At 41.7% G+C, this 21,864-nt stretch overlaps 1 protein-coding gene across 5 annotated transcripts in view; it reads right to left on the bottom strand.

Annotated features, from left to right (window-relative positions):
* Window positions 1–21,864, bottom strand: part of Nin (ninein) — a 102,679-nt gene that overhangs the window by 3,667 nt on the left and 77,148 nt on the right. For 2 of the 5 annotated variants that reach the window (XM_087911778.1, XM_087911781.1), the window contains 9 exons: window positions 20,302–20,415; window positions 16,580–16,702; window positions 15,680–15,793; window positions 14,768–14,914; window positions 13,263–13,427; window positions 11,921–12,070; window positions 9,072–9,173; window positions 4,482–4,679; window positions 1,027–1,140 (listed from right to left, as the gene is read on the bottom strand). In XM_087911778.1, coding sequence (XP_087767904.1) covers window positions 1,027–1,140; window positions 4,482–4,679; window positions 9,072–9,173; window positions 11,921–12,070; window positions 13,263–13,427; window positions 14,768–14,914; window positions 15,680–15,793; window positions 16,580–16,702; window positions 20,302–20,415 — 1,227 coding nt within the window. Of the gene's footprint in view, window positions 1–1,026; window positions 1,141–2,613; window positions 2,829–4,481; window positions 4,680–5,874; window positions 5,936–9,071; window positions 9,174–11,920; window positions 12,071–13,262; window positions 13,428–14,767; window positions 14,915–15,679; window positions 15,794–16,579; window positions 16,703–20,301; window positions 20,416–21,864 lie in introns of those variants that run through there. The other 3 variants (XM_087911779.1, XM_087911782.1, XM_087911780.1) reach the window with 2 other exon arrangements.

Raw genomic sequence — 21,864 nt, 5'->3', positions numbered from 1 at the left:
GAAGTCAGAGGACAACTTCTGGGAACTGGTGCTCTCATTCTACCATGTGGGCTCCAGGTACTGAGTTCAGGTGTCGGGCACGGTGGCTAACAGCTCTACCTTCTAAGCCATTTTATCAGCCCTAGGGTACCTTTTGAGGTTGCCACAAGCTATTGGGAACAGGAAAGCCAACATTCCATTATTACTTCTTTTTTAAAAGTGAATGTATCATTTTCTATTTATTTAGAGATGTGTATTTCATATCTTGGATAAAAAAAAAACCTGTAAATATCTGGTTGAGTCACTGAGCTTTGATAGGAGCAAATATGCACTTAGAAAATTGTCGACAAATAGGCCTCAAAGGAGTTTTAGTAAAAAAATGTAGAATGCAGAATTCATATTTTGAAGCTTAAAAGAAAGTGATTCCTAAGTTCTCTAGATGTTTTCAGCAGAATTAACTTTCATTAACAACACAAATTAACAGCAATAGAAGGAAAGAAGCCTTTAATTCTAGCACTTGGGAGGCAGAGGCAGATGGATCTCTGTGAGTTCAAGGCCAACAGAAATGGAGTATATAAAATCTGGAGTCAAGTCTGGAATGTTGGGACTGGAGAGTCAACTCAGCTGGTAGAGCAAGTATGGGGACCTGACTTTAATCCCTAGCACCCACAAAAAAAGCTGGGCACAGTGAGTGTGCACAGTGGTAACCCCTGTGTTGAGGACAACACAGGCCTAGCCTAATCAGAGAGACCCAGATCCTCTCAAAAACAAGGTGGAAAAGCTCCCGAAGAATTAACACTTTGAGGTTGGTCTCTGACGCACATGCACACACATGCTCACACATAGGTGTGCACATACACACATATGCATAAATACACACTCACACACGTGCATGCATACACACTCAGACACACACACATGCACACCCACACTGTCACACAGTCACAGATGCACACATACACACTCATGCACAGACACACACACACACACCCTACACACCCAAAAACCTGGACTGTAAGACAGGCAGAGGTGACAAAGGAGGCTGACCTGTTCTTTGAGCTGATTCACTTTCTCCTGGAGAAGCCTTTTGACCAGCTTCAGCTTCTGTTCCACTTCTATCATTCGTTCCTCCATGAGATTGACAAGGTGCTCCTGGCTTCCCTGCGGAGAAGAGGGAGAAGAGGTGTATTATCATTTGAAAAGCACGCCTAACTTGAGGGAGTTCCTCTCCCCATAAATACCTAGAGAAACCACAGCAATGCTTTAGATTCATAACCAGGATAGATTTCCTGTGAAATGGGAATTCCGGGCACTGCGTGGGTTGCCCCTGTTAGAAAAGGAGTCCTATCACAGAGGAGTCAGAGGAAAAGCAAAGACTCTCACCTGTCCTACTACCATTGCCTAAAACCCATAATGGATACCGATGTGTACTCTTAACACAGTAAGTATGCCAGGCAAATCAAACCACAGTGGCCAACCTTCCACTGCGGTGTGGGTCTCTGTAATGCTGTGGACCTCTGAGCATCGCAAACACTGGGTTTGTTTCTGGTTGCCCAATGTTTCCAATCAGCTTGCAACACATGCCTCTCATTTTCCCTTTGGCATGACTGGTGGCCGTCCAGGGTTAGCTTTTTCTCCACAGTAATTAGCTTCTTCCTCCCAGTTCCCCTCCTCATCCCAATGACTTGTCGCTGGAAAGCAAATCTCACTAGAGGATGCATTTATCATCAATGCGGAGTCAAAGGGAAAAATCGCACAGACATCCAACCTAGATAAAACCACAGGACAGGGCCAGCCTTTCCTCTCCTTCTCATGCAACAAGGATGGGATAAGCAGAACCTGAGTTTAGGAAACAAAGAGACCCCGAGAGAGATGAGACTGCCCATACCCTCCCTTACACAAACTCCACACCAGGAATTTCATATTTCAGAAGGTACTTCAGATCCTTAAGATTGTTATTTCTAATTATTACTATTGTGATTCAGGTGTTAACAGTTGGGTGACAGCTAACAGTTTCTTAAAAGGCATAGTTTGAAAAGAATGTAGGATGCTCAAACATGAGTTGAAACCCATTATTTGCTTGGATTTAAATAATAACACTAAATCACATAGTCAGTTTGAAGACAAATTCAAAGCTTAATACTACATTTCAATAAATAGGGCCTTGGGTGTCCGGTTTTTTAAAAAAGCCTATATTTGAAAAGGTATATTGGCCTTTTAATGTTTATGCATAATGAATAATGCTTGTTTCAAAAGAGCAAAATAGAAAACACAGTAGCAGATAAGTCAAAGAACACTGAGTATTGCAAAGGAGAAAGCAGAAGAAAAACAAAGAAGACAGTCATATATTTAAATTTTACTTTATTATTGCATCAAAAATTTCCTTTTTTTCTGTCAAAAAGTATGATACATCTTATACAAAACAGTATAAATAACCCTGATTTTCTTCAAATTCCATATATAAAAGTAGTACCTTCTTTTAAAAAAATTACAACATATGGAATGAGAAAATATATCAACTATATATCCTTTTTAGGAATCTTAAATCAACCAGTTCATAACCAGCTAAAGCTGTGACCGACTCACAGAGTCTCCCAGGTCTCCATAAATAAGAGATAGTACTGTGAGGTCGTAACAGTGGGATAACAGAGGAATAATTTAAAAGAGCCCTTGATTCCAACATGCCCCAGTTCATGTCTGTGTGGGTGTGTGTGTGCGCGCGTGTGCGCGTGTGTGCATTTGAGACTCTGTCATGGTAACAAATGGCATCAACAGCAGCCCAGTTCTCAGAGGTGCCCAATCCTTCTGCAGGAATCTGCATGCACTGCTCGCTGCTCCGGTAGCAAGGCCTAGAGAAAGAAGGCAAGGGGTACACTTCACCCTGGGGTAAGAGGAGGGCTTATATTTAGGGGAGTCTAAGTTCACACGCTTAAAATGCAAACGCATCCTCAGAAGCATACACTGTCACAGTACACGTGCAAGCAAATCAATACCAGGACAGGTGAAAGCCCTCCCTCTATCCACAGGCACTGCCCAGATTTGTGTAACGTGGAGGGTTCTTAAAATTAGAGTCAGCTCAGCAACTGGAAAAGGAGCAGCCTGGAGGCCATTCCACTTCGAATAATAAATAGTCCACTCTTTCCTCTGGCTGAAGGATTACCATTTTTTTTCTTAATAGCTTCTGTCTAATACTGGAGCTATTGGTACAAGCCCTTTGTTTTTAAATTCTCTAAGACTGATGGGCAGATTAGGAAAAGCACACTTTAAAACCAGTGTGTATAGGAAGGCAAGGAGCACATCTTTGCCAAATAACTAGAAGGTCTTTTCAAAAGCAGGGGCCAAGCTTTCAGATTTCAGCTCCACGATGAGAAACGGTGACTTTGCTTTCTTTCATTACTGAACCACAGCAGTTTCTCTCCTAAAATTTCACTTTAATGCCGAGAAGCTGCAGTGCTCCGTGGAGAGCTGGAACGTCTCTTTAACAGCCCAGCCCAGCACAGCAGACGCAATTTATGAAGCTGACTCTAACATTGGGAGGGGAAACGGTATATAGAAAGCTCCCGGTACATAAATAAAGAGACTTTTTGAAGGTTTTGTTAGGAAGAATGAGTGACAGAAGTGGACAGCACAACACAGCACAACACAGCACAACACAGCACAGCACAACACAGCACAGCACAACACAGCACAACACAGCACAACACAGCACAGCACAACACAGCACAGCACACACTGCTGTCTACTGAGAAGAAGAGGAAGCCGAGTGGCCCACAGGGAATGCTAATGTGACTTGTTCCCCTGGGGGAACCAAGAAACTGGAAAATTCCTTTTCAAACACTAACTGGGACATAGGTATTTCTAAACTAGAAATAATCGACTTAGATATACAAGATGAGTTTTTTATTTTTAATTCTCACCCTTAATGACGACTTAATTAAATGGGTAAGAATTAAAAAAATGAAATTTCTGAAAAATGAAGATTATGTATAAAAGCCCTAAAGCGAAACAGCTATTTGGAGCTTAAGTAGTTTTTCCATACTTGATTCTTTCAAATGTTGAGTGACATGAACTGGATAACTAAGAACAGACACTAACAACTGCACATTCTAGAAAAGTCCCTACTTGGGAGTCCCACAGACCTTGGCGGGCCACACTGTACAGGAAGACTGAGGACGTCTGTCAGCAGAGATTCCTACCCGAGGACTGAGTTTGTGACGTTTTAGGCATCAGGCAAGAACGTTAGGACAACTGTGTACTATGTACAAGTAACCTTGATCCTTTGTCATGTACCAACGTGCAAAGGAGTCACAAGCAGAGAGCTTGAAAGGAAACCGTCAAACCAAAGCGAATGCCAGGCTGTGGTTCTGAGGCTCTGCAGCTCAGGAAGGCAGAACAGCGATGGGAGATGGAGCTCTGCGTCCCCACCTTCCCACTGGTTTTTCTAACGAAGGTAAAGCGAAGCAGCTGATTTGGTTTCTCCGTGGAGGAGAAGCGCTCTGTACCTGCGGTGTGTTGGTTTCCAAGGTCCTATTGTCAAGCTCCTCCTGCAGGTGCTGGCTTCTCCTTTCCGCCTGCAGCAGTTGCTGTTGAAGCTGCAGAAACTGCTCCCTGGGCACCATCGGACAGGCTTGCTGCTGCAGCAGCTGCAGATCCCAGTGAGAGGGTGGGCTAAGCGTCGCAGTGGACTTCAGGGGCTGCATCTGAAGGACAAGGACAAAGCTTGGTCAGTGCAGGGCCTTCTGCCAAGAAAGGTGCCAAGCAGGGAGCACTGAGTCCAGAGTTCCTTCATGGCCTCCTAGCCCCTGATCACTTAGAAACAGGACGAATTCTGGGGGAAGTGCGTGGGTAGAGCCCTTTTGCTGCCTTTTGGAGATAATACATTATGTGACCAGGCTTTTTAAACAACTTTTTAAACTTGAAAGAATAGACATCCATCACTCTCAAGTGATGAGGTATGTGATATACATAGCACATTTAAATTACATCTAAGTTTTTGATTCTAGAACATTCTAGAACTACTTTTTTCCTTCTGTTCAAAGTAAGATGGGAGCAGGGAAGATGGAGAGGGTGGCGTGGTTTTAAGCTTTCCCTATTTCCCTTACCATGAAGTTTCTTAAAGGTGACTTAGTCATGGCTACCTATCCTCTGACCCCAAATTAACACTTTAAAAAGAGTATCATACCTAAAATTCAGGCTCTTAGTTTTATCTATGTGTTGTTATGGTTATGCCCTTCAATAGCAGCAGGACAGGCAAGTGTGGGACAGAAGGCCATAGCCCAGAACACCCCAGAACTGGACTCAAAGTATTTGTTGAAAACAACGAGGAAACAGTGTATCCACATGCCAATCAAGTTTAATAGTTGGAAAGGACGCATTTTGGCCAATGGAACATGCTACTTTCATCTGTCACATATTCGGCAGGCACAGGGCCCAGTGGGAGGCATGCAACACACATGAGCAGAAAGTAACCTGGGGAGGGAGCACCAGGCTTGTGGAAGGGAAAGGACCTTCCACCCTCAACCATAATTGAATGTTATGAGGTTTCAGAGCCACTATCCATTTTCTTAACTCCAAATCTCAGAGTTGGGTCATTATTCACTTTGAAATATTATAGTTAGTTGTAGATGTGAAAATAGAACCCGATTTATGAATAAAGGCTATGAGGGACTGTGATCCCATGAGTTTCTGTCACCGGGACAGTTTTCTTCATAACGCTTTAAATATTGAGGAAAATCCTTAAGGAAATAGACATGTTCCAATTAAAGTAAAATGAAAAACGGATACTGGCTCTTGCCCAAGTACATATCAATGGTCATAATCAACAGAGATGAGAGGGTGAACACAATGTCGAGATGGTCCCATGCTGTGATGGTTCACCGGAAGAGAATGCTCTACCTTCGCACACTAGCTCGGGCATAGAACTGCACCCTTCTCTGCTACTTCCAACCACTGAGTTCTAGGTAGAGGTTAGCCACAGACGAAACAAAAAGAAAAGAAAATTACCGGGTTACAGGAAGAAGAAGAAAAGTGCAAGTCACCAAAAGAAAGAACAGACAGATTATGCACACAAATAAGAGTGTATGAGCAACCAACATCACCTTTTGCTGTAAGTCAGTTTTACAGTAAAGGACCTTACACCCGAAACTCCACAACTGCACCCTCACCTGTTGGTATCCGGTTGGTTGTGAACCTGCCAGCTTTACCCATCCCCAGATCCAGGAAGCACAGGATCTCTGGTTAAGTCCCTTGTCCCATGGACACGCAGAAGGAAAGCACTTTTTGTTCAAACCTCTAAGCTGTGGACTGCCAAGTGCTATGGCAGACAAAGGACAGCAAAGGTAGTCTCTGAAGCTTTCTTTGAATGTTCAAAATAAAGTGCTTACTGAATATTTAACTACTGTGTTGCTGAAGAAGTCCAGGAACGGGAGGCAGTTTCAGGTCAAAATCCTTCCATTTGCCAGCCTAGTAATTTGTAATCTTTAATTACTCTGGACCCTTAAAACTAGTCTGCGGAGATGAGGGAAACTTCTCCCAAGGAAGTAAGTGTATCAGATAAGAACCATCTAGAAAGCCTTTCTCAAAGTCCCTGGCCCCAAGGACGCTGATACAGGAACACCTCCATGTCTGCTCATCACCCCCCAATCCTGCCCAGTGGGAACATGGCCAGCGAGGAAGGAATGCATGGATCCCTCGGGGGAAGACGAGAGGCAGCCTGAAAGCCACTGTCTACCACCCCCAGACAATGGGACTGCAATCCCACCCAACAGGCTGGTGGGAGGAATGGTTAGTGCTGAAGAGTTAGAGTTGGGAGCTATGAAAGGCGTTAGAAACAGCAAATTTAATTAAAGCCACTGGATTGGAAACTTAAAAATGGTTGAAGTTGCAAAGTTGTTACATCCATGTCCCCAAAATTTAAGAAGTAAAAATATACCTCAAGTGCAACTGTATAATTTAATATAAGAATTGTTCAGCCTGTGAATTACCTCCAAAGAGCTGTTAAAAAAAAATTCCCACCTGGAACTAGCTGTGGTGGTGTGTGCCTGAAGTACCAGCATTGAGATGGCTCAGGTAGAAAAAGGGACTGTAAGTTCAAGGACAGCCTGAGATGCAGATCTCATCTCAGAAAAGTAAAACAGAAAAAAAAAATCCAGTCTGTCTAACTGTAGGGTTAGTAGCCCAGTCTTGCTTCCTAATGAGAGTTTCATTAGAAGAGTGTATAAAATGTTCTTCTTGGTGTTTAAATTCCGGCTTTTTCCTTATTCCATTTTGGTGCCAGGAACACTTATTTTCCTTATCAGCAAGTATTTGCTACTATGGAAAAAGAATGGCAGGAAATGGCTGGTGACAATTAATAATAGAAACTGGGGCCCAGAAGAAGGGGACTTCCCAGGCTAGGGCAAAGAAGAGAAGAACCAGCTTACGGTCGAGCATTTGCAAGAGCCTGCAGTGAGGAAGTACACATACCCTGTCACCCTTCAGTTTCTCACCAGACACACAGAGCTCAGCTTCAGATAGATCCATTAGAGTCCACAATTGAAATCATCAGAATCATTAGAGTCCAGAAATAAAAGCATATCTACATCAATGTACAGGCTGAACTCACGGTTTTAATACATTTATTATATGCTGTCAGAAAACAGTTTAGATGTTACTATTTATGGCTGCACCAATACTCCCAAACTAGTGGATAAACTAGAGAACATAAAATTGTAAGAAACCTCAGTGGCGAGCTGGAAAGATGGCTCAACGGTTAAGAGTATTGCCTGCTCTTCCAAAGGTCCTGAGTTCAATTCCCAGCAACCACATGGTGGCTCACAACCATTTGTAATGGGGTCTGGTGCCCTCTTTCTGGCCTGCAGGCATACATGTAGACAAAATATTGTATACATAATAAATAGATAATTTTTTTTAAAGAAAAGAAACTTCAGTGGCCATTTAAATGTCAATGTGACATGTTTGCCCACATTTCACATTATTTTAAAGCTAAGCATTAAAGTCACCTTGCCATATATCTAACTTTATAAAGAAAATACTTTGCCAGGTCTGGTGGTGCACACCTTTAATCTGAGTACTTTGAGAGACAGAGGCAGGCAGATGTCAGAGTATGAGGGTAGTCTGGCCTACAGAGTGCTTTTCAAGACAGCCAGGGCTACACAGAGAAATCCTATCTTGAAAAACCAAAATAATATATAAATAAATATAGAAAATATTGCAATGTCTTTCTTCCTTCCTTCCACCAATTCTGCCTTGAAAAACCAAAAGGTGTGCACACGGTATTTTAAGAACATAGCAAGATAAATTCTATGAACACTTCCTTATACAGATTTTACAGTTCATTTCACATGAGATTCATTTTTCATCTACAGCAAAGCAGTTCAATGAAGTCCTCTAAAATAGCGCATGACAGCACACTGTTGTTCCTGGGGCCCAGCAGACACACAGGGGTGAGTTTTCTAAATCAGCTTAACGTTTGTCAGATGGACCTTTTACAAGGCAGAGCTGGTTACAAGTGTAGCCAGAAGCCTACACAGGAAATCCAACCCAGTGATGCAAGGCAAATTCTCTACCACTGGGTTCTATCTGCCCGAGATGGCAGTTGCTGAAAGGAAACCTAAATACCGAGGTCCTCAGATCTCCACATACACCTGAGCAGGTGGAGAGAGGAAGATTATATCATAAAACACTGCAAGATAGGCTATGCCAGGAAACTGTCACATAGACACCAAGGACAAGAGAGCTGGGGTCCCTCAGACAGTGTCAGGCAGGGTCCCTGTGGTCCGCACTTATTGATGTATACTGGGGCTATTAATGTATATTTATATTGTATATTGATGTATTTATATCTGTATATTGTATATTGATGTATGAATATTGATGTATATTTGAGGCTAAAGTCATTCTTTATTCTCCAAAGCAGTACAGATACCTGTGACTGTAATGAAACAAACATGTCTGTTCATTTTGGGAAGAGAGACCCAAGAGTTAAGTCTGGCAATTAGACTTTCATGACAAGAAATCAATTCCATGTCTAGTCCCTCCTAATAAATGGCCCCAGGCATTCTCCACAGTTGAGGTCATTTACTCAAACTCACCTCCATTAGCTTCTCGTCCAGTCTCACCTGTTTCTTCTTCAGACCTTCATTTTCCAAATGAATTGTTTCTAATTCTCTCTCAAGAGAACTCATCTGACTGACCTATTACAAAAACAAACAAAAAACAAAACACTTTTTAAAAAAAGGCAAAAACATAAGAGTTGCTGTCTTTTATTTTGATAAATTTGTGTTAAGAAATCTCTACTCTTGGAAGAAAGCCAAGATAATTCAGCAAGGAAAACCAACAAACAACAATTCGGTGCACAGCTGGCCTTTCAGTAATATGGATTTAACTATCAGGTCTCACAAAGACTAGATTTTTCTGAGGCAGCTTGTTTTAAACTTCCCTGCCGCCACTGCAAGAAACACACATTACCCCCAAACACAGTAGCCATGCCCACAAGTGCATGTGTGCAATCAGTTCTAAGTGCATTCTTAGTTGGAAAAACTCCTAAGAATATACAACTCTTCCCCTCCCCTTGAGTTAGCATGGCCCCAGCTTTCTACACACACAATCTTACATTGTCTATCATTACTAATATTTGTTTCTCTTTAATGCTTTATAAACAATCTTTTCAGAAATTTCATCTTTGCTCATATCCATTTAATTTCATAATTAAGAGTGGAAAATAAAAATAAAAACCTATTCCTTGTGGCTTTCTAAGTAAATTCTTTCTAGTTATATGCTCATTTGTTTCTAAATATTTATCAAACATTAATTGTGATATAAGGAATTTTCCAGCTCCTTAATTCCCTCAGAGAAGCTTTGTAAAATCACACTAGCACTCCCCATGCCTCACTATCACAGAATATTTGTTTACGCTGTGTGAAGATGTGTAACTGTGATTGGTTTAATACAGAACCGAATGGCCAATAGCCAGGCAGGAGAGAAGAGGCGGGACTTCCAGGCAGAGAGAGGAACTTGGGATGAATCCAGGTGCACAGGAGACACCAGCGAGACACTGAAGAAATTGGACATAAGGTACAGAGGAGAGGTAACCAAGCCATGTGGCAAACGCAGATTAATAGAGACAGGTTAATTTAAGTTATAAGAGTTAATTTAAGTTATAAAAGCTAAGGCCAAGCTTTCATAATTAATAATAAGTCTCCATTTCATCATTTGTGAACTGGCAGCGAAGAGGAAAGTCCAACAATGAAGAATGGAAGAAGATGATTAGACCTCTAAAGGCAAGATCAGCATCTATAGTAATTAGAAATACAACTGATACTGAGTCTCACACTTATGATACACTTAGTGATTTCTAAAAAATTTAAGAAAAATTAAAACATCAGATGTTTTAATTGGGGTAAGCAAGATCATTTGAAAAGGTATTATTGGCAAGGGGTTCCTAGAAACAATGTCTTTTCTAGAGGTAATGCAAATGGAAGGTCCCAGCTTTCTGAAGTATGGAGAAAATGTGGCAAGGGCCAGCATTGATCTAATGAATACAGAGCAACAAGGGACAGGCAAGGTAACCCTTTGCCACTGGAAAACACCTTAGGGGCCTGCCTGCAGGCTCCAGTATCCAATTACTTCTAGTCAGCATTGGAGAAACTCATTCATAAAGCAATTAAAAGATTTAATGCCAATTGTTAAAAATCATACAACTCTATAAGTGATCAAGGACCAAATAGCTTTAGTAGATAACACAAAAATTCAGGACAGACCATAAACAAGTATTTTGGTAAACTTCTATAAATGATCAAAGATCAAAGCTAAAAATAAAAATAAATGGCATTGTAATCAAAGGTCTAGTAGACAAAGGGACAGATTTTAACAATTTCATCAAAATCTTGGCATCCAGATTGACCTCTTCAGGAGGCAAATATTAAACTTCTAGGGACTGGAACTTTATTTTTAGGTAAAATAAAGTGCAGGATAGGTTGAATGAATAGGACAAGAATGACAGACAGGAAAATTAAATCTATATGTGGCCAACAAAGCAAACCATTTATGGGGATGTGATTTGTTGCAGTAATTGGAAAAAAACAGCTTAACATTCCTTCAACCCCAGAAACAAACCATAAAATAAAGAAACCTTCTGAGAAAAATATTGCAAGGTATTATCAAGAATGGTCACAGACCATTCAGGTTGTACATAAGCAGGAAAAAACAGCTGTTGGTCTTTCAGAGGTATCAACAGCCCTACCTTTAAAATGATTAACTGGCAAACCTGTGTGGTGAAACAATGGCCTTTGACACCAGAAAAATTACAGGCACTAGAACAGCTGGTACAGGACCTGCTAAATGCTCAAAACACTGAAGAATTGACCAGTCCTTGGAATTCTCCTAAATTTGTAATTAGAAAGAAATCTGGAAAACGGATAATGTTAACAGATTCGAGAGCCATAAATAAGGTGATTCAACCCATGGGCTCTTTACAGCCTGGAATTGCCTTGCCTTCTTTATTACTTAAAGTATGATCTATTATAGTGATTGATTTAAAAGACTGCTTTTTTTTTTTACTATACCTTTACAAAAACAGAATAGGGAAAAATTTGCCTTCACAGTGCCTACCTATAATAATTCCCAGCCTGTTAAACATATCAGTGAAAAATTCTTTCACAAGGGATGCTACACAACCCCATGTTGGGCGCCAAATGTAGTCAGACTTTTGTTTTGGCTGTCAGCTCACAAACAATAACATGGAGACTTATTATTAATTCTGAAAGCTTGGTCTTAGCTTAGGCTTTTACTCAATTAAGAAACAGATGATACTGTTTTGACACGATTACAGCGGTATCAAGGGATGTGAGGAAGGTTCAAAGCCTGACACTCATGGCAAGAAGCAGACATTGGGGCCACACTTGTCAGAACATAGGTGCATGGTTACACTTGAAAAACCCACCTTCTTACTAGTAGGAGATTGTTCTTTCTGAAACTGTTCACACTCTCTCTTTAACGTCAACTTTTCTTGTTCTATGGGTTTCACAGTACATGACTGGTGGAGTTGTTTCTGAGGTTTGCTGGGAAGCAGGTTGGATTCCAGTTGGCGAACCTAGTAAGAACAAATGTAAGAGGAAGAAATGTTTATGTAACCACACAGCCAGGAAAACAAACAGGAGATGAGGAATGCTTTTATTTACTACTTGGAGTCCATGGTATTAAAAACACTTTTTCAGCTGAGCAAAGTGATAGAGGGCTGTGTTCCCAGTTACCAGGGAGACTGAGGTAGGGGATCAAATGTTCAAATCAGCCTGGGTAACATATCAAGACTCATAGACAGGGCTCTTTCATTCTTAAAGCCTACTTTTCCTTTCTTCCTTCCTTCCTTCTTTCCTTCCTTCCTTCCTTCCTTCCTTCCTTCCTTCCTTCCTTCCTCCCTTTTTAATTATTTCTAAATATCCTTTCTAGATAAATCTGGTTGAGCTTACAAACTCAACATGGTAAGGGCAAGACAGATGAGAGGAGACTTCTGGGTCAGCCAAATTTCTGGAAGCCAAGAGTGAGCCAGAGCTAGAACGGTTGAGCAAATGGGGCAGCAGTCCTGGGTTCTTTAGCTCTGTCACAGGCAGAACTTTTAGAGGAGGCTGAGGTGTGCGTGCTGTTGACTGTGTGAGACTGCTCCTGCTGGACCCATGTACCTGCATCTGCTAAGTTCCAGGAGCATGGGGACTGTGGCTGTCCTGTTCCCGCTGTAGCTTCAGAATAGGTATTCTAAAGGAAAATTCACGATTCTTGAGGGAATTTCACAGCAGAGGCGCGCTGATGAAGGTTAAGTGGTTAACACAAGCACAGTAAACAAGTGTCAGCTGGGTGGTTACCAAAAACTTTAAAACACTGTTCTGACCTTGAAATGCTCAGTCTCTAAGAAGGGGCGCCATGTTTTCTCTTCTAAAGGGTTAGCTAGATCCATAAGATCTGAGTTTGATTTTGCCATTTTGTTATTATTGGTCTGGGCAGCTAAGCAGTTTGAACGAGGTATATATGGATGTCATAATTTCCATGAATCTGTACTTTCAATATGAGGGTTAAAGTTACAGTTTTGTTTTAGTATAGAACTGCCTATTATAAATTGAAAATAGTTTAAATATATAAAGATAAACTTAAATGAAAAATTATTGATCCTTAAAAAAAGTCTGGCTCCACAGGATACTGGAATCTATACCTAAGAACTATTTGGGCCCCATCAAAAAGTTCGTTTTCATACCTAGCCAGTCACCTTCAACAATGTGCGGCTTTTGAGTTACCTTCTCCCGGGAGTGTGTGAGGTCCGCTTTGGTGTTCTGCACCGCTGTCTGGAGTCTCTTGCTCTCTTGACAAAGCAGCTGCGGTTCCTCATCCATCAGATGATCCAGCTTGCCCCAGGACAGCCTTTGCTGCTGGCCATGGGTGGCTGTTTCTGAGACCCAGTCCTTAAGAGAGAATTGCAGTGTTAAAAACTTACAAGCAAACGGACGGTCACCTCTGTCTTGAGTGACAATCCTTAGTGAACACTTTTTAAGCTTATGTGTATACACATACAGCTATGAAGAAAATGATACTCGTGGTTTTTAATTTTTCAGTGTGGTCATTGGCAAAATAGTTCAGTCAACCTAAATAGAAAATGTGAGGGAAGGATTCTGACCCGGTCTACAAAGGACTCAAGTGTCTAGAAGTCAGTGGTTTCGAAGTAGCCTCCTTCTTGGGAAGGCCTCTTTGCATCCAGACAACGATTATTAGATTAACAGAAGACAGGGCCCTCCAGAGGCACTGCACCCTGCAAGCTTCCACAGGCTAATGCAACCCTGCTTTCGCACAGACTTCAAGAGTACACATCGTCCTAGTGATTGAAGCCTGAATTCAGAAATATGCTTTAAGTCATCAAGATGACTTTTTAATCCTAAAAAGTAGGTTCAGAAAAGTTAAAAAAGGTCACCCAGCTGGAAATACTTTCCACATTTTAAGTCACACATGAAAGAGAAAACCAAGTTTAAAGGTCAGCCCCTAGGTATTTTAAAAATTGAAAACTACTTAATCTTTTTTTTAAAGTACTATCAACCAAGAGAAAAAAATAACTGAACTGGGGCCTATTTTTATTATAGAAGAAAATTTTAACATCTACCAGCCTTTGGAATGTTGCTAATGATGTGCGCACATTAGGAACTCTGATATCTGAAATGAGATGTGTTTCAAACAACACCAGGAAGGCTATTTTTAAACAGCTTTTCCTAGACTTTCTGTTACCACAGAGGCAAACCATTTGGCAGTGGGGACTTGCCTTCTAAGTCAGCACCATTGTCTTGGGCTAGAGGTTTCCTTTTCTGTAGTTTTAACGACCCCACCCCCCGGAGATGGGTGTTCCTAGCTTAATTTCTCTTAATGTTTTTCTTGGCTGGTTTTGTAGGTTCCCATGCATGCTCTTGAAAATGCTTTGGCTTCACTATTATAAAACTCAACTTAGCTATGGTCTTTCAGCTTTTTTGGTCTAAAAAAAAATACCCTCTTTTATACCACTATAATTCCATTTATATGAGGTTCAGAAGCAAACACCCCTGACCTACGGTGGCAGAGAATACAAAACTGGGTCCCTGGGGTTATCAACTGGAGGGGACAAAGGGTACAGACACAAATATTTTACTAGTTATTCCTGGTAGTGGCTACACAAACACAAAAAAAACAAACCTATGTGTTAAAAAACATTATAATACATATATAAAAAAAATAAAATTATATACTAAAATAATTTATAGCATAATTAAAAAAAAGAAATGACCTTGTCACAAGCGTTCTGAAGTTGTGCGCGTAAAGACATCACTTCTTGCTTCAAAGCCTCCTTCTCCTGCTGAGTTACTTGGAGGTCTGATTTAATTTGGGACATCTGAAGGTTTACATTCTGCAGGATATCTTCTAAATTCTGAACCTATACGGTAAGAACAATTGTCTATGGTGACACAAACATTCAAGGTCTCACCTCTCAAATGTCAAGGAAGAATAAACAAGAGAATAGGCCAAGGCCCCTTCTCTTATAATTTGCTACATCCAAGTTCTCGGTCTAGGAATTCAGTGGAAACTCAAGATGTTACATATATGTACAGGATGTTAAGTTACACTTATGAAAAAGATGAAGCAGATACTGCTGCTTGTTGTCTAATCAATTGCCAGGGGCTGGGGGCCAGAACTGAGGATGCCAGCTGCCATTACCAAGCAAACTTGTGGTGAGTCTTGAGAAATTACATTTGAGTCTGAGGTGTTGGATTGTAGAGGACCTCTTGGTTGGAAATAATCATTTCTACTTGCAGAATTCTGCTTTACTCTAGTATCTCAAATGTATTTCAATTCAATGCAAGATAAATTTGTAAAAGGCAGGTAGCAATCTAGGGCTTTCAGTAAAAAGCCGACTTGCCTTAGAAGTCCTGAGCTAAGTTACCAACAAGCAGTTCTCTCCGAGTCCTCCCCTTAAACCTTCCTAGCAAGCAAGTTTTCAGTCCATGGGCTTCGAAGGACACACTGTTGAAATTATTTTATCACAATGTAAAGCAGTCACAGGTGAGGTCCCAAGGGATCATTCTCAGGCCGCTTGGGCCAGAGTCATCTGGAACATTCTGGGCCTTTCTGTGGAAGGTGAACATACTAGAATTATCAGACAATACTAATTACGGAGATGCAGCGAGAACTGTCTGCACACCTTTTCCTGGGAGGTCACCAGCTGTGACTTCAAGCTTTCACTCTGCTGCTCCCAGGACTTCTGCTCCTGCTTCATTGTAGCAATTCTGTGCTCCAAAAGGCTTGACTTTGCCAACTGTTTCAGGAAGGGAGGAAAGGGGTGGGAGAGCATTTTTGTAAGCAAATCCATACCCAGTTCCCAGTTTCCACCACTACCATCAAGAGCCAGCCTCTCTGCCTCGAGGTACAGGGTAGGCAGGGGTGGGGTAGAGAATGGGGTGGGGGATGGGGGTGTCCACCACTGCCATCAAGGACCAGCCTATGTGCCTCAAGGAGCAGACCGTGTGTGTGTGTGTGTGTGTGTGTGTGTGTGTGTGTGTGTGTGTGTATGTGTGTGAGGGGTGGGGTTTTCCTGGCTCTGTCCAACTTAATGTCAGGCTTCTCTTCCTTGTTGGGGTTTCCGTTTTCTACTTTCCCCCCAGCGTCTCCTATTTTGGGACAGGAAGTGGGCCGAAGGCAATTGGAAATCTCAGGAATGTACTGTAACAGGAAAATAAAGAACGCCTGTAAGGCAGGCGGAGCAAGGAAAACCACATCTTTGTATCGCTGGTAAAAATATAGAAAAAAATAGTGTTTGTCTATGAATTAAATCTCAGAGGAGCAAAGCCATGTTTCTATTATGTAGCACAGTGCTTTATATATTATATGCCAAATAGCATTATGACATATTAAGTGAGACAACACCATGATCTCGACTCCACTAGGCCTAGGGTCACATAACTCCATCTATAACTGTGGACTAACACAGGAAGCCCAGCGGCCACAGCCCATAGGGAAGTGCTCACTGGGGGTGGGGTGGGGAGGGGGTGGAGGGGGTGGGTGCACGCTCTACAGTAACAAGAACACCTGCTGTTCTTACTACCTTATCAGCGCAGCTGTTTAATTCCTCACTTAGAACTTCTTTCTCCTTCAGCAGCTTTTCGTTGTAGCTTAGGATGCTAGCCATTTTTTGCTGGAAGTTGGAGAGGTCAGGACATCTGTGCTGCTGAAAGACACGAAACAAATGAGCCCTGCCATCACCTCCCAGCTATGTTTATACGATAAACTTGAAAAGGGCGGATTTGTAAAGAGGGCACTTGCGTGGTCCTGAAACCTTCCTATCTGGACGTATTTCAAGGGACATATAAACTCTAGCAGCCTATAATTAACTTGAACTAACTGTTCCCAGCTAGCTTCTCACTGGTCCCTTGCTGACTACTGAAGTGTCTGCTTAGAGAGATGCAGACGGTGCTGCTAAATAACGGTGCTAAGTTTCAACTTTACTGTCTCAGATAAGTAACACCCTGCTCTCCTGCCATCCATTTAAGTTTTGTTCATGGAACACGACACACTTCTTTTTATCATGCTTTTTAAAAGATACTCAAAATATGTTTTTGAAACCATTTTAGTCAGGACCATGAAATTAGCTGAGCATGGTAATCCCAGCACTGGGAAGTAGAGATGGATTCAGAGTAGCGATTCTCACCCCGTGTGTTGAAACTCCTTTGGCAAACTTTTATCTCCAAAAATATTATTATTCATAACAGTAGCAAAATTACAGATATGAGGTAGCAACGAAATAACTTTATGGGCAGGGGTCACCACAGCATGAGGAACTGTATTGCAAGTTGAGAACCCCTGCTCAGGAGGGTCAGCAGCTCCAGGGCAGTCCTGGCTACACACACAGTTGTTTTTAGTCCAACAAGGGCTTTATGAAACCCTGTCTCCAAAAGAAAAGAAAAGAGAAAAACAGAAGTAGATGGTTGTAGGATGCCTATAATCCTCAGCATGTGGGAGGCTGAGGCCGGAAGATTGGAAGTTTGAGGCAAGCCTGAGCTACACATCAAGATCTTGTTTCAAAAACAAAAACAAACTAGGGGGTTTGTATTTATCACACAAGAGTATCAGCATGGGGATGAGCTAAGGATGTATCCTTGTCCTGGGAGAAGCTTAATGACTTCTCAGTAGCATGCCATTAGAATGGACATGCTGGCTTCCTTCTCTCTACTCCACGAAGCTGATGCAATCCAGGCTATTTTTGCTCCTTTCAGCATCCAAGTTGGTACTAGTGACCCTCTGGGCCGAAATACTGTGCTGCAGGGGTCTTTCTGTCCATTGTAGGGCGTTTCACAGCATCTCCGGCTTTATCCACTACACTCATTAATACTAATTCCCTAACTTGTGAAAACCAAAATGCCCTGGTTTTGCTCCCCAAAAGGTGTTGGGGAGTGAGCCTCACTCCAACCTAGTTGGGAAACACTCTTAGGAGGCCAATTGTTTCCTATGCCCCTTTACTTCTCCCATACCTTATACATTTTTAATCAGAGCATTCCTCTTGTTTATTTGGCTTTCACACATTCTATTCTCTAATTACCATTATGATAGAGCCATCTTTCTATCTGAAAGCCTCCCATATAATACTGGAAATAGTTATGACAAAATAGATTTTACAGTTTGAAGCTTATCTTCAACTGATAGTAAATCCAACATACCTCATAAGCCTGAACAAGTTAGAAGGATATAAAAAAGCATCCTTTAATGTACCTGTACATTGATGTAATATGGAGCCATCTCCCTCCCCAATACCCGACTCCTTACCCCACCAACACCTGCAATGCTTGACACCACTCTGGGTATCTACAGACTGGCAGGGGATGTCCTTGGATCCTATATATGCTTCTTTTGGGGGTGATACGTAATCTGTGTAAAAGTGCTTCCAGAGCTCTAAGTCATGATGCCACACGGAGTGGCACATGCTTTCCGGGTCCAACTGCAGGCAGCAAGGATGGGCTGGAAGCTGACACCACCTTAATCAAGAATCCTGATGACAAAATGACCTCCTACCACGTGCACACAGGGACTCATGGTTTTCCCATCTATTTATACCAATGCCCTGGGGAAGATGTGTAATAAAATGTGCCAAGTGATGTCCTCCTCATGTTGTTTTTCTCCAAACTCAGCTACTTTTCTTGTGCTATGTAGCTCAGCAAGGCCATACAGCATGCATCCCACATGGTATGCACATGGATTGGTTGGCATACATCCCACACAGTATGCAATGTATTGGTTGGAATACCTCCCACACAGTATGCAATGCATTGGTTGGCATACCTCCCACATGGTATGTACATGTATTGGTTGGCATACATCCCACATGGTATGCACATGCATTGGTTGGCATACATCCCACATGGTATGCACATGGATTGGTTGGCATACCTCCCACACAGTATGCAATGCATTGGTTGGCATACCTCTCACACAGTATGCAATGCATTGTTTGCCATACATACCACACGGTATGCGCATGCATTGGTTGGCATATATCACACACGGCATGCACACGGGTTGGTCATTATCACTGAAAGGGTGAGCCAGCGATGCTTTCAAAGGTACAAGGGAGAAGGGGTACTGGTGTTAATTCTAACAAACCTGGTAGCAATGGCTCTGGGATACTCTCACCCCACAGAAAGACTGTGAACCTTAGCTTCCAGCATGTTTATAGGCAATAAGTGGAGTTTCTACTTGTGGTGGGAAAGACAGATTCTGCACTACTGTACCTGGCATAGAAAGATTCTTCTAAGACACTTGTTTGGTGCTGGTTCTGTGGAGTGTTACCAAAGACACCAGTGCTCTAAGGGTCTTACTCTGTTACTAGGTAAGGGAGTCAATTAGCAATCGGCTCAAACAACACACACGGTACAGGTGGAGTGTGAACCTGGTTAAGACTGTTATGGCATTTGGGGAAGGACACTATGCTTACAGAGTGAACAGATGTAGGAAGCTGCATTTTATAATCTGATGGTAAAAATATTAAAGTAACCTGAGGGTGGGGCAAATAAACAGAACTAAATTCTAATATAAAGTAAGATTCGTACAATGAAAACATTCTTAGATATAATAAAAATAAAGAAAATTGGACAATATTTCACCTGCAGATTTTTTGAGGCATGCCCTTTTCTATATTTAAAATTAAGTCTTTGTTTGAAACTCTGAAATAACTTTCTAAAACCACAATAATTTTTTGAGACAGGGCCTTGCCATGTAGCCTGTACTGATCTTGAATTCACAATCCTCCTGCCTCAGTTTCCTGAGTACTGGGATTATGAGCAGGCAACATCAAACCGAACTCTACAAGTCAAACTTTAAGTGGGAGAGAGCGTACTCTGAGGATACAGGAGATCTCATCCTCCTAGCCAGGCAACTCACGCCTGCCACAAGGAAAGGACACGGGTAGGACCAGCTTCCTTTGGGTCTTCAGAAATCAAAGAAGAGTTTTGGAAGTCATCAGTCATAAAGTCCCTGTCTTATAAGACAAACTAACGTTACTTTTTCATCTGTCTGGGAGAAAATAAAAGCAACAAAATTTTGAAACTGAAATAGTTGGGATTTATAGTAACAGAATTTTAGAGCCTACCATGTAAATGCGTTATTTCACTAGAGAATTAGCAACCGGAGTCCTTATAAACACGCTTGCACTTTAGTCCTCAGCTTGAAGCAGTAAGCTGGTTGAGCAACCACGGTGCAAAGGGCCTTTGGTGGCTGGAGACACCACACTATCAAGTACATGCCATTCCTCACTCTACTCGGGAAGCACATGCCTACCTGCTTCAGTTGCTCCAGTTCATCTTTGAGAAGGAGGTTTTCCTGTTCCACAATGTGAGTCTGCAGTTTAACTTCAGAAAGCTCTGCCTCCAGAGAAGCCACTAAAGTGGAAGTCTAAGAAAAATATCAGGCATATAATAGATATATTCATTGGCTGGGGAAACTTCAACCTTGGATTTCTGGTTATTCATTTCAGTATCTACCAGTACATTCAGCCTGCAATAATTATCACTTGGGGTTTTCCCAAGGATGACTTCCTGTTTTCTTCCTTTATTTCTGCATTTTTTTTTTAGAATACTATAAGAAAGAGCAGTTGCTTCTCCCCTGTTTGTTTATTCAATCAATGCTAATATGTACTCATGTCTTACTTTGGAGCCAGCCCAAGAATGCTAACTGAATGTTTGGCAGTTTATCCATACTGTATCTTAAGATACAGAACTCATTTTTGCCAGTATGATGTTAAATCTGCTGTTGAAATAAAGGGCCTGAGAACAGAGACCTCAGAAAATTTCTCCTCTGGGAGAAAGAGACTTGTTAAAGCAAGGGAATACTATTATGGAGGCAAAGAGTACCTGAAGTCCCTCTTTGGAAATGAGGAGAAAAAACCTATAAGTTTTTGTAGGTGCTCAGAGACTGGGACAGTTCAGACTTATCTTTGAAAATTAGAAGCAACAATACAATTGGGCTATGGGAGAGGAAAAAGATTCACAGCTCACTCCTCACAGAACCCTCTTCTTGTCATTTGATTAGACTGGATTTAAGAGAATTGTGATTTGACAAATTGTGTGTTTATTGTGAATTTATATGCTAAAATTATGGTATCGACCTGCTAATGTTTATAACTGCTTTAGTTCATTATAAAGATGTCACTGATTAGAGAAAGGTTAGAGCTGGTCTGAGAGAATTTTGACACTGCAAATGAGTCCTTAGATTTGATATGTTTCATAAGACAAATTTGGATTTTGATTGCAACTGAAAACTGTTAAAGACCAGTTTGAAGAAGCAATCCCACCTCTGGTCACCCTCCTCTCCTCTGTCAGGAGATATTGCGGCCATAGGACCATGTATATCACCTAGCATTATCTGCTTGCATTGCATATGATTATCTAGGTGTTGGTGAACTCTCTTGACAGAAAGTTAGCTCAGAGGGATACAGCACCTAGAGATGCATTCTCCCTTAACCCTTTATTTACAGAGGCCAGTAGTCAAAGACAGGTAAGATTTCCCCCCCCCCCGCCAAAAAAAACATTCTAAGACAGGACTACATAATGGAATGTATGTACCAATGATGGGAAATGGAAAAAGGGCCTCCAAGCCAGGCACAGTTCTCTGTCCTGTAGCAGAAGCTCAGACTTTATTAAATAAAATAAAAAGGGAGGACTATGTGGGGGCCCATAGATATGAGTCCTGTTCCACCTTGACTAAAGAACAGAGAGTTTGAGCTTGTTTTTGCTCTTCTAAAGTTGTTGATGACAGGTGCAGCTACAAACAAGATATCCTGACCTAGGGTGTGGTTACTTGGTGTTTTGGACATTAAGACAGTCCACAGAGGTGAATCTGCTC

This window comes from Myodes glareolus, chromosome 11, assembly GCF_982192425.1.
Source record: "Myodes glareolus chromosome 11, mMyoGla1.1, whole genome shotgun sequence".
Taxonomy (NCBI): domain Eukaryota; kingdom Metazoa; phylum Chordata; class Mammalia; order Rodentia; family Cricetidae; genus Myodes; species Myodes glareolus.
The sequence above is the reverse complement of the archived record's forward strand: the minus strand, read 5'-3'. Positions and strand labels throughout refer to the sequence as shown.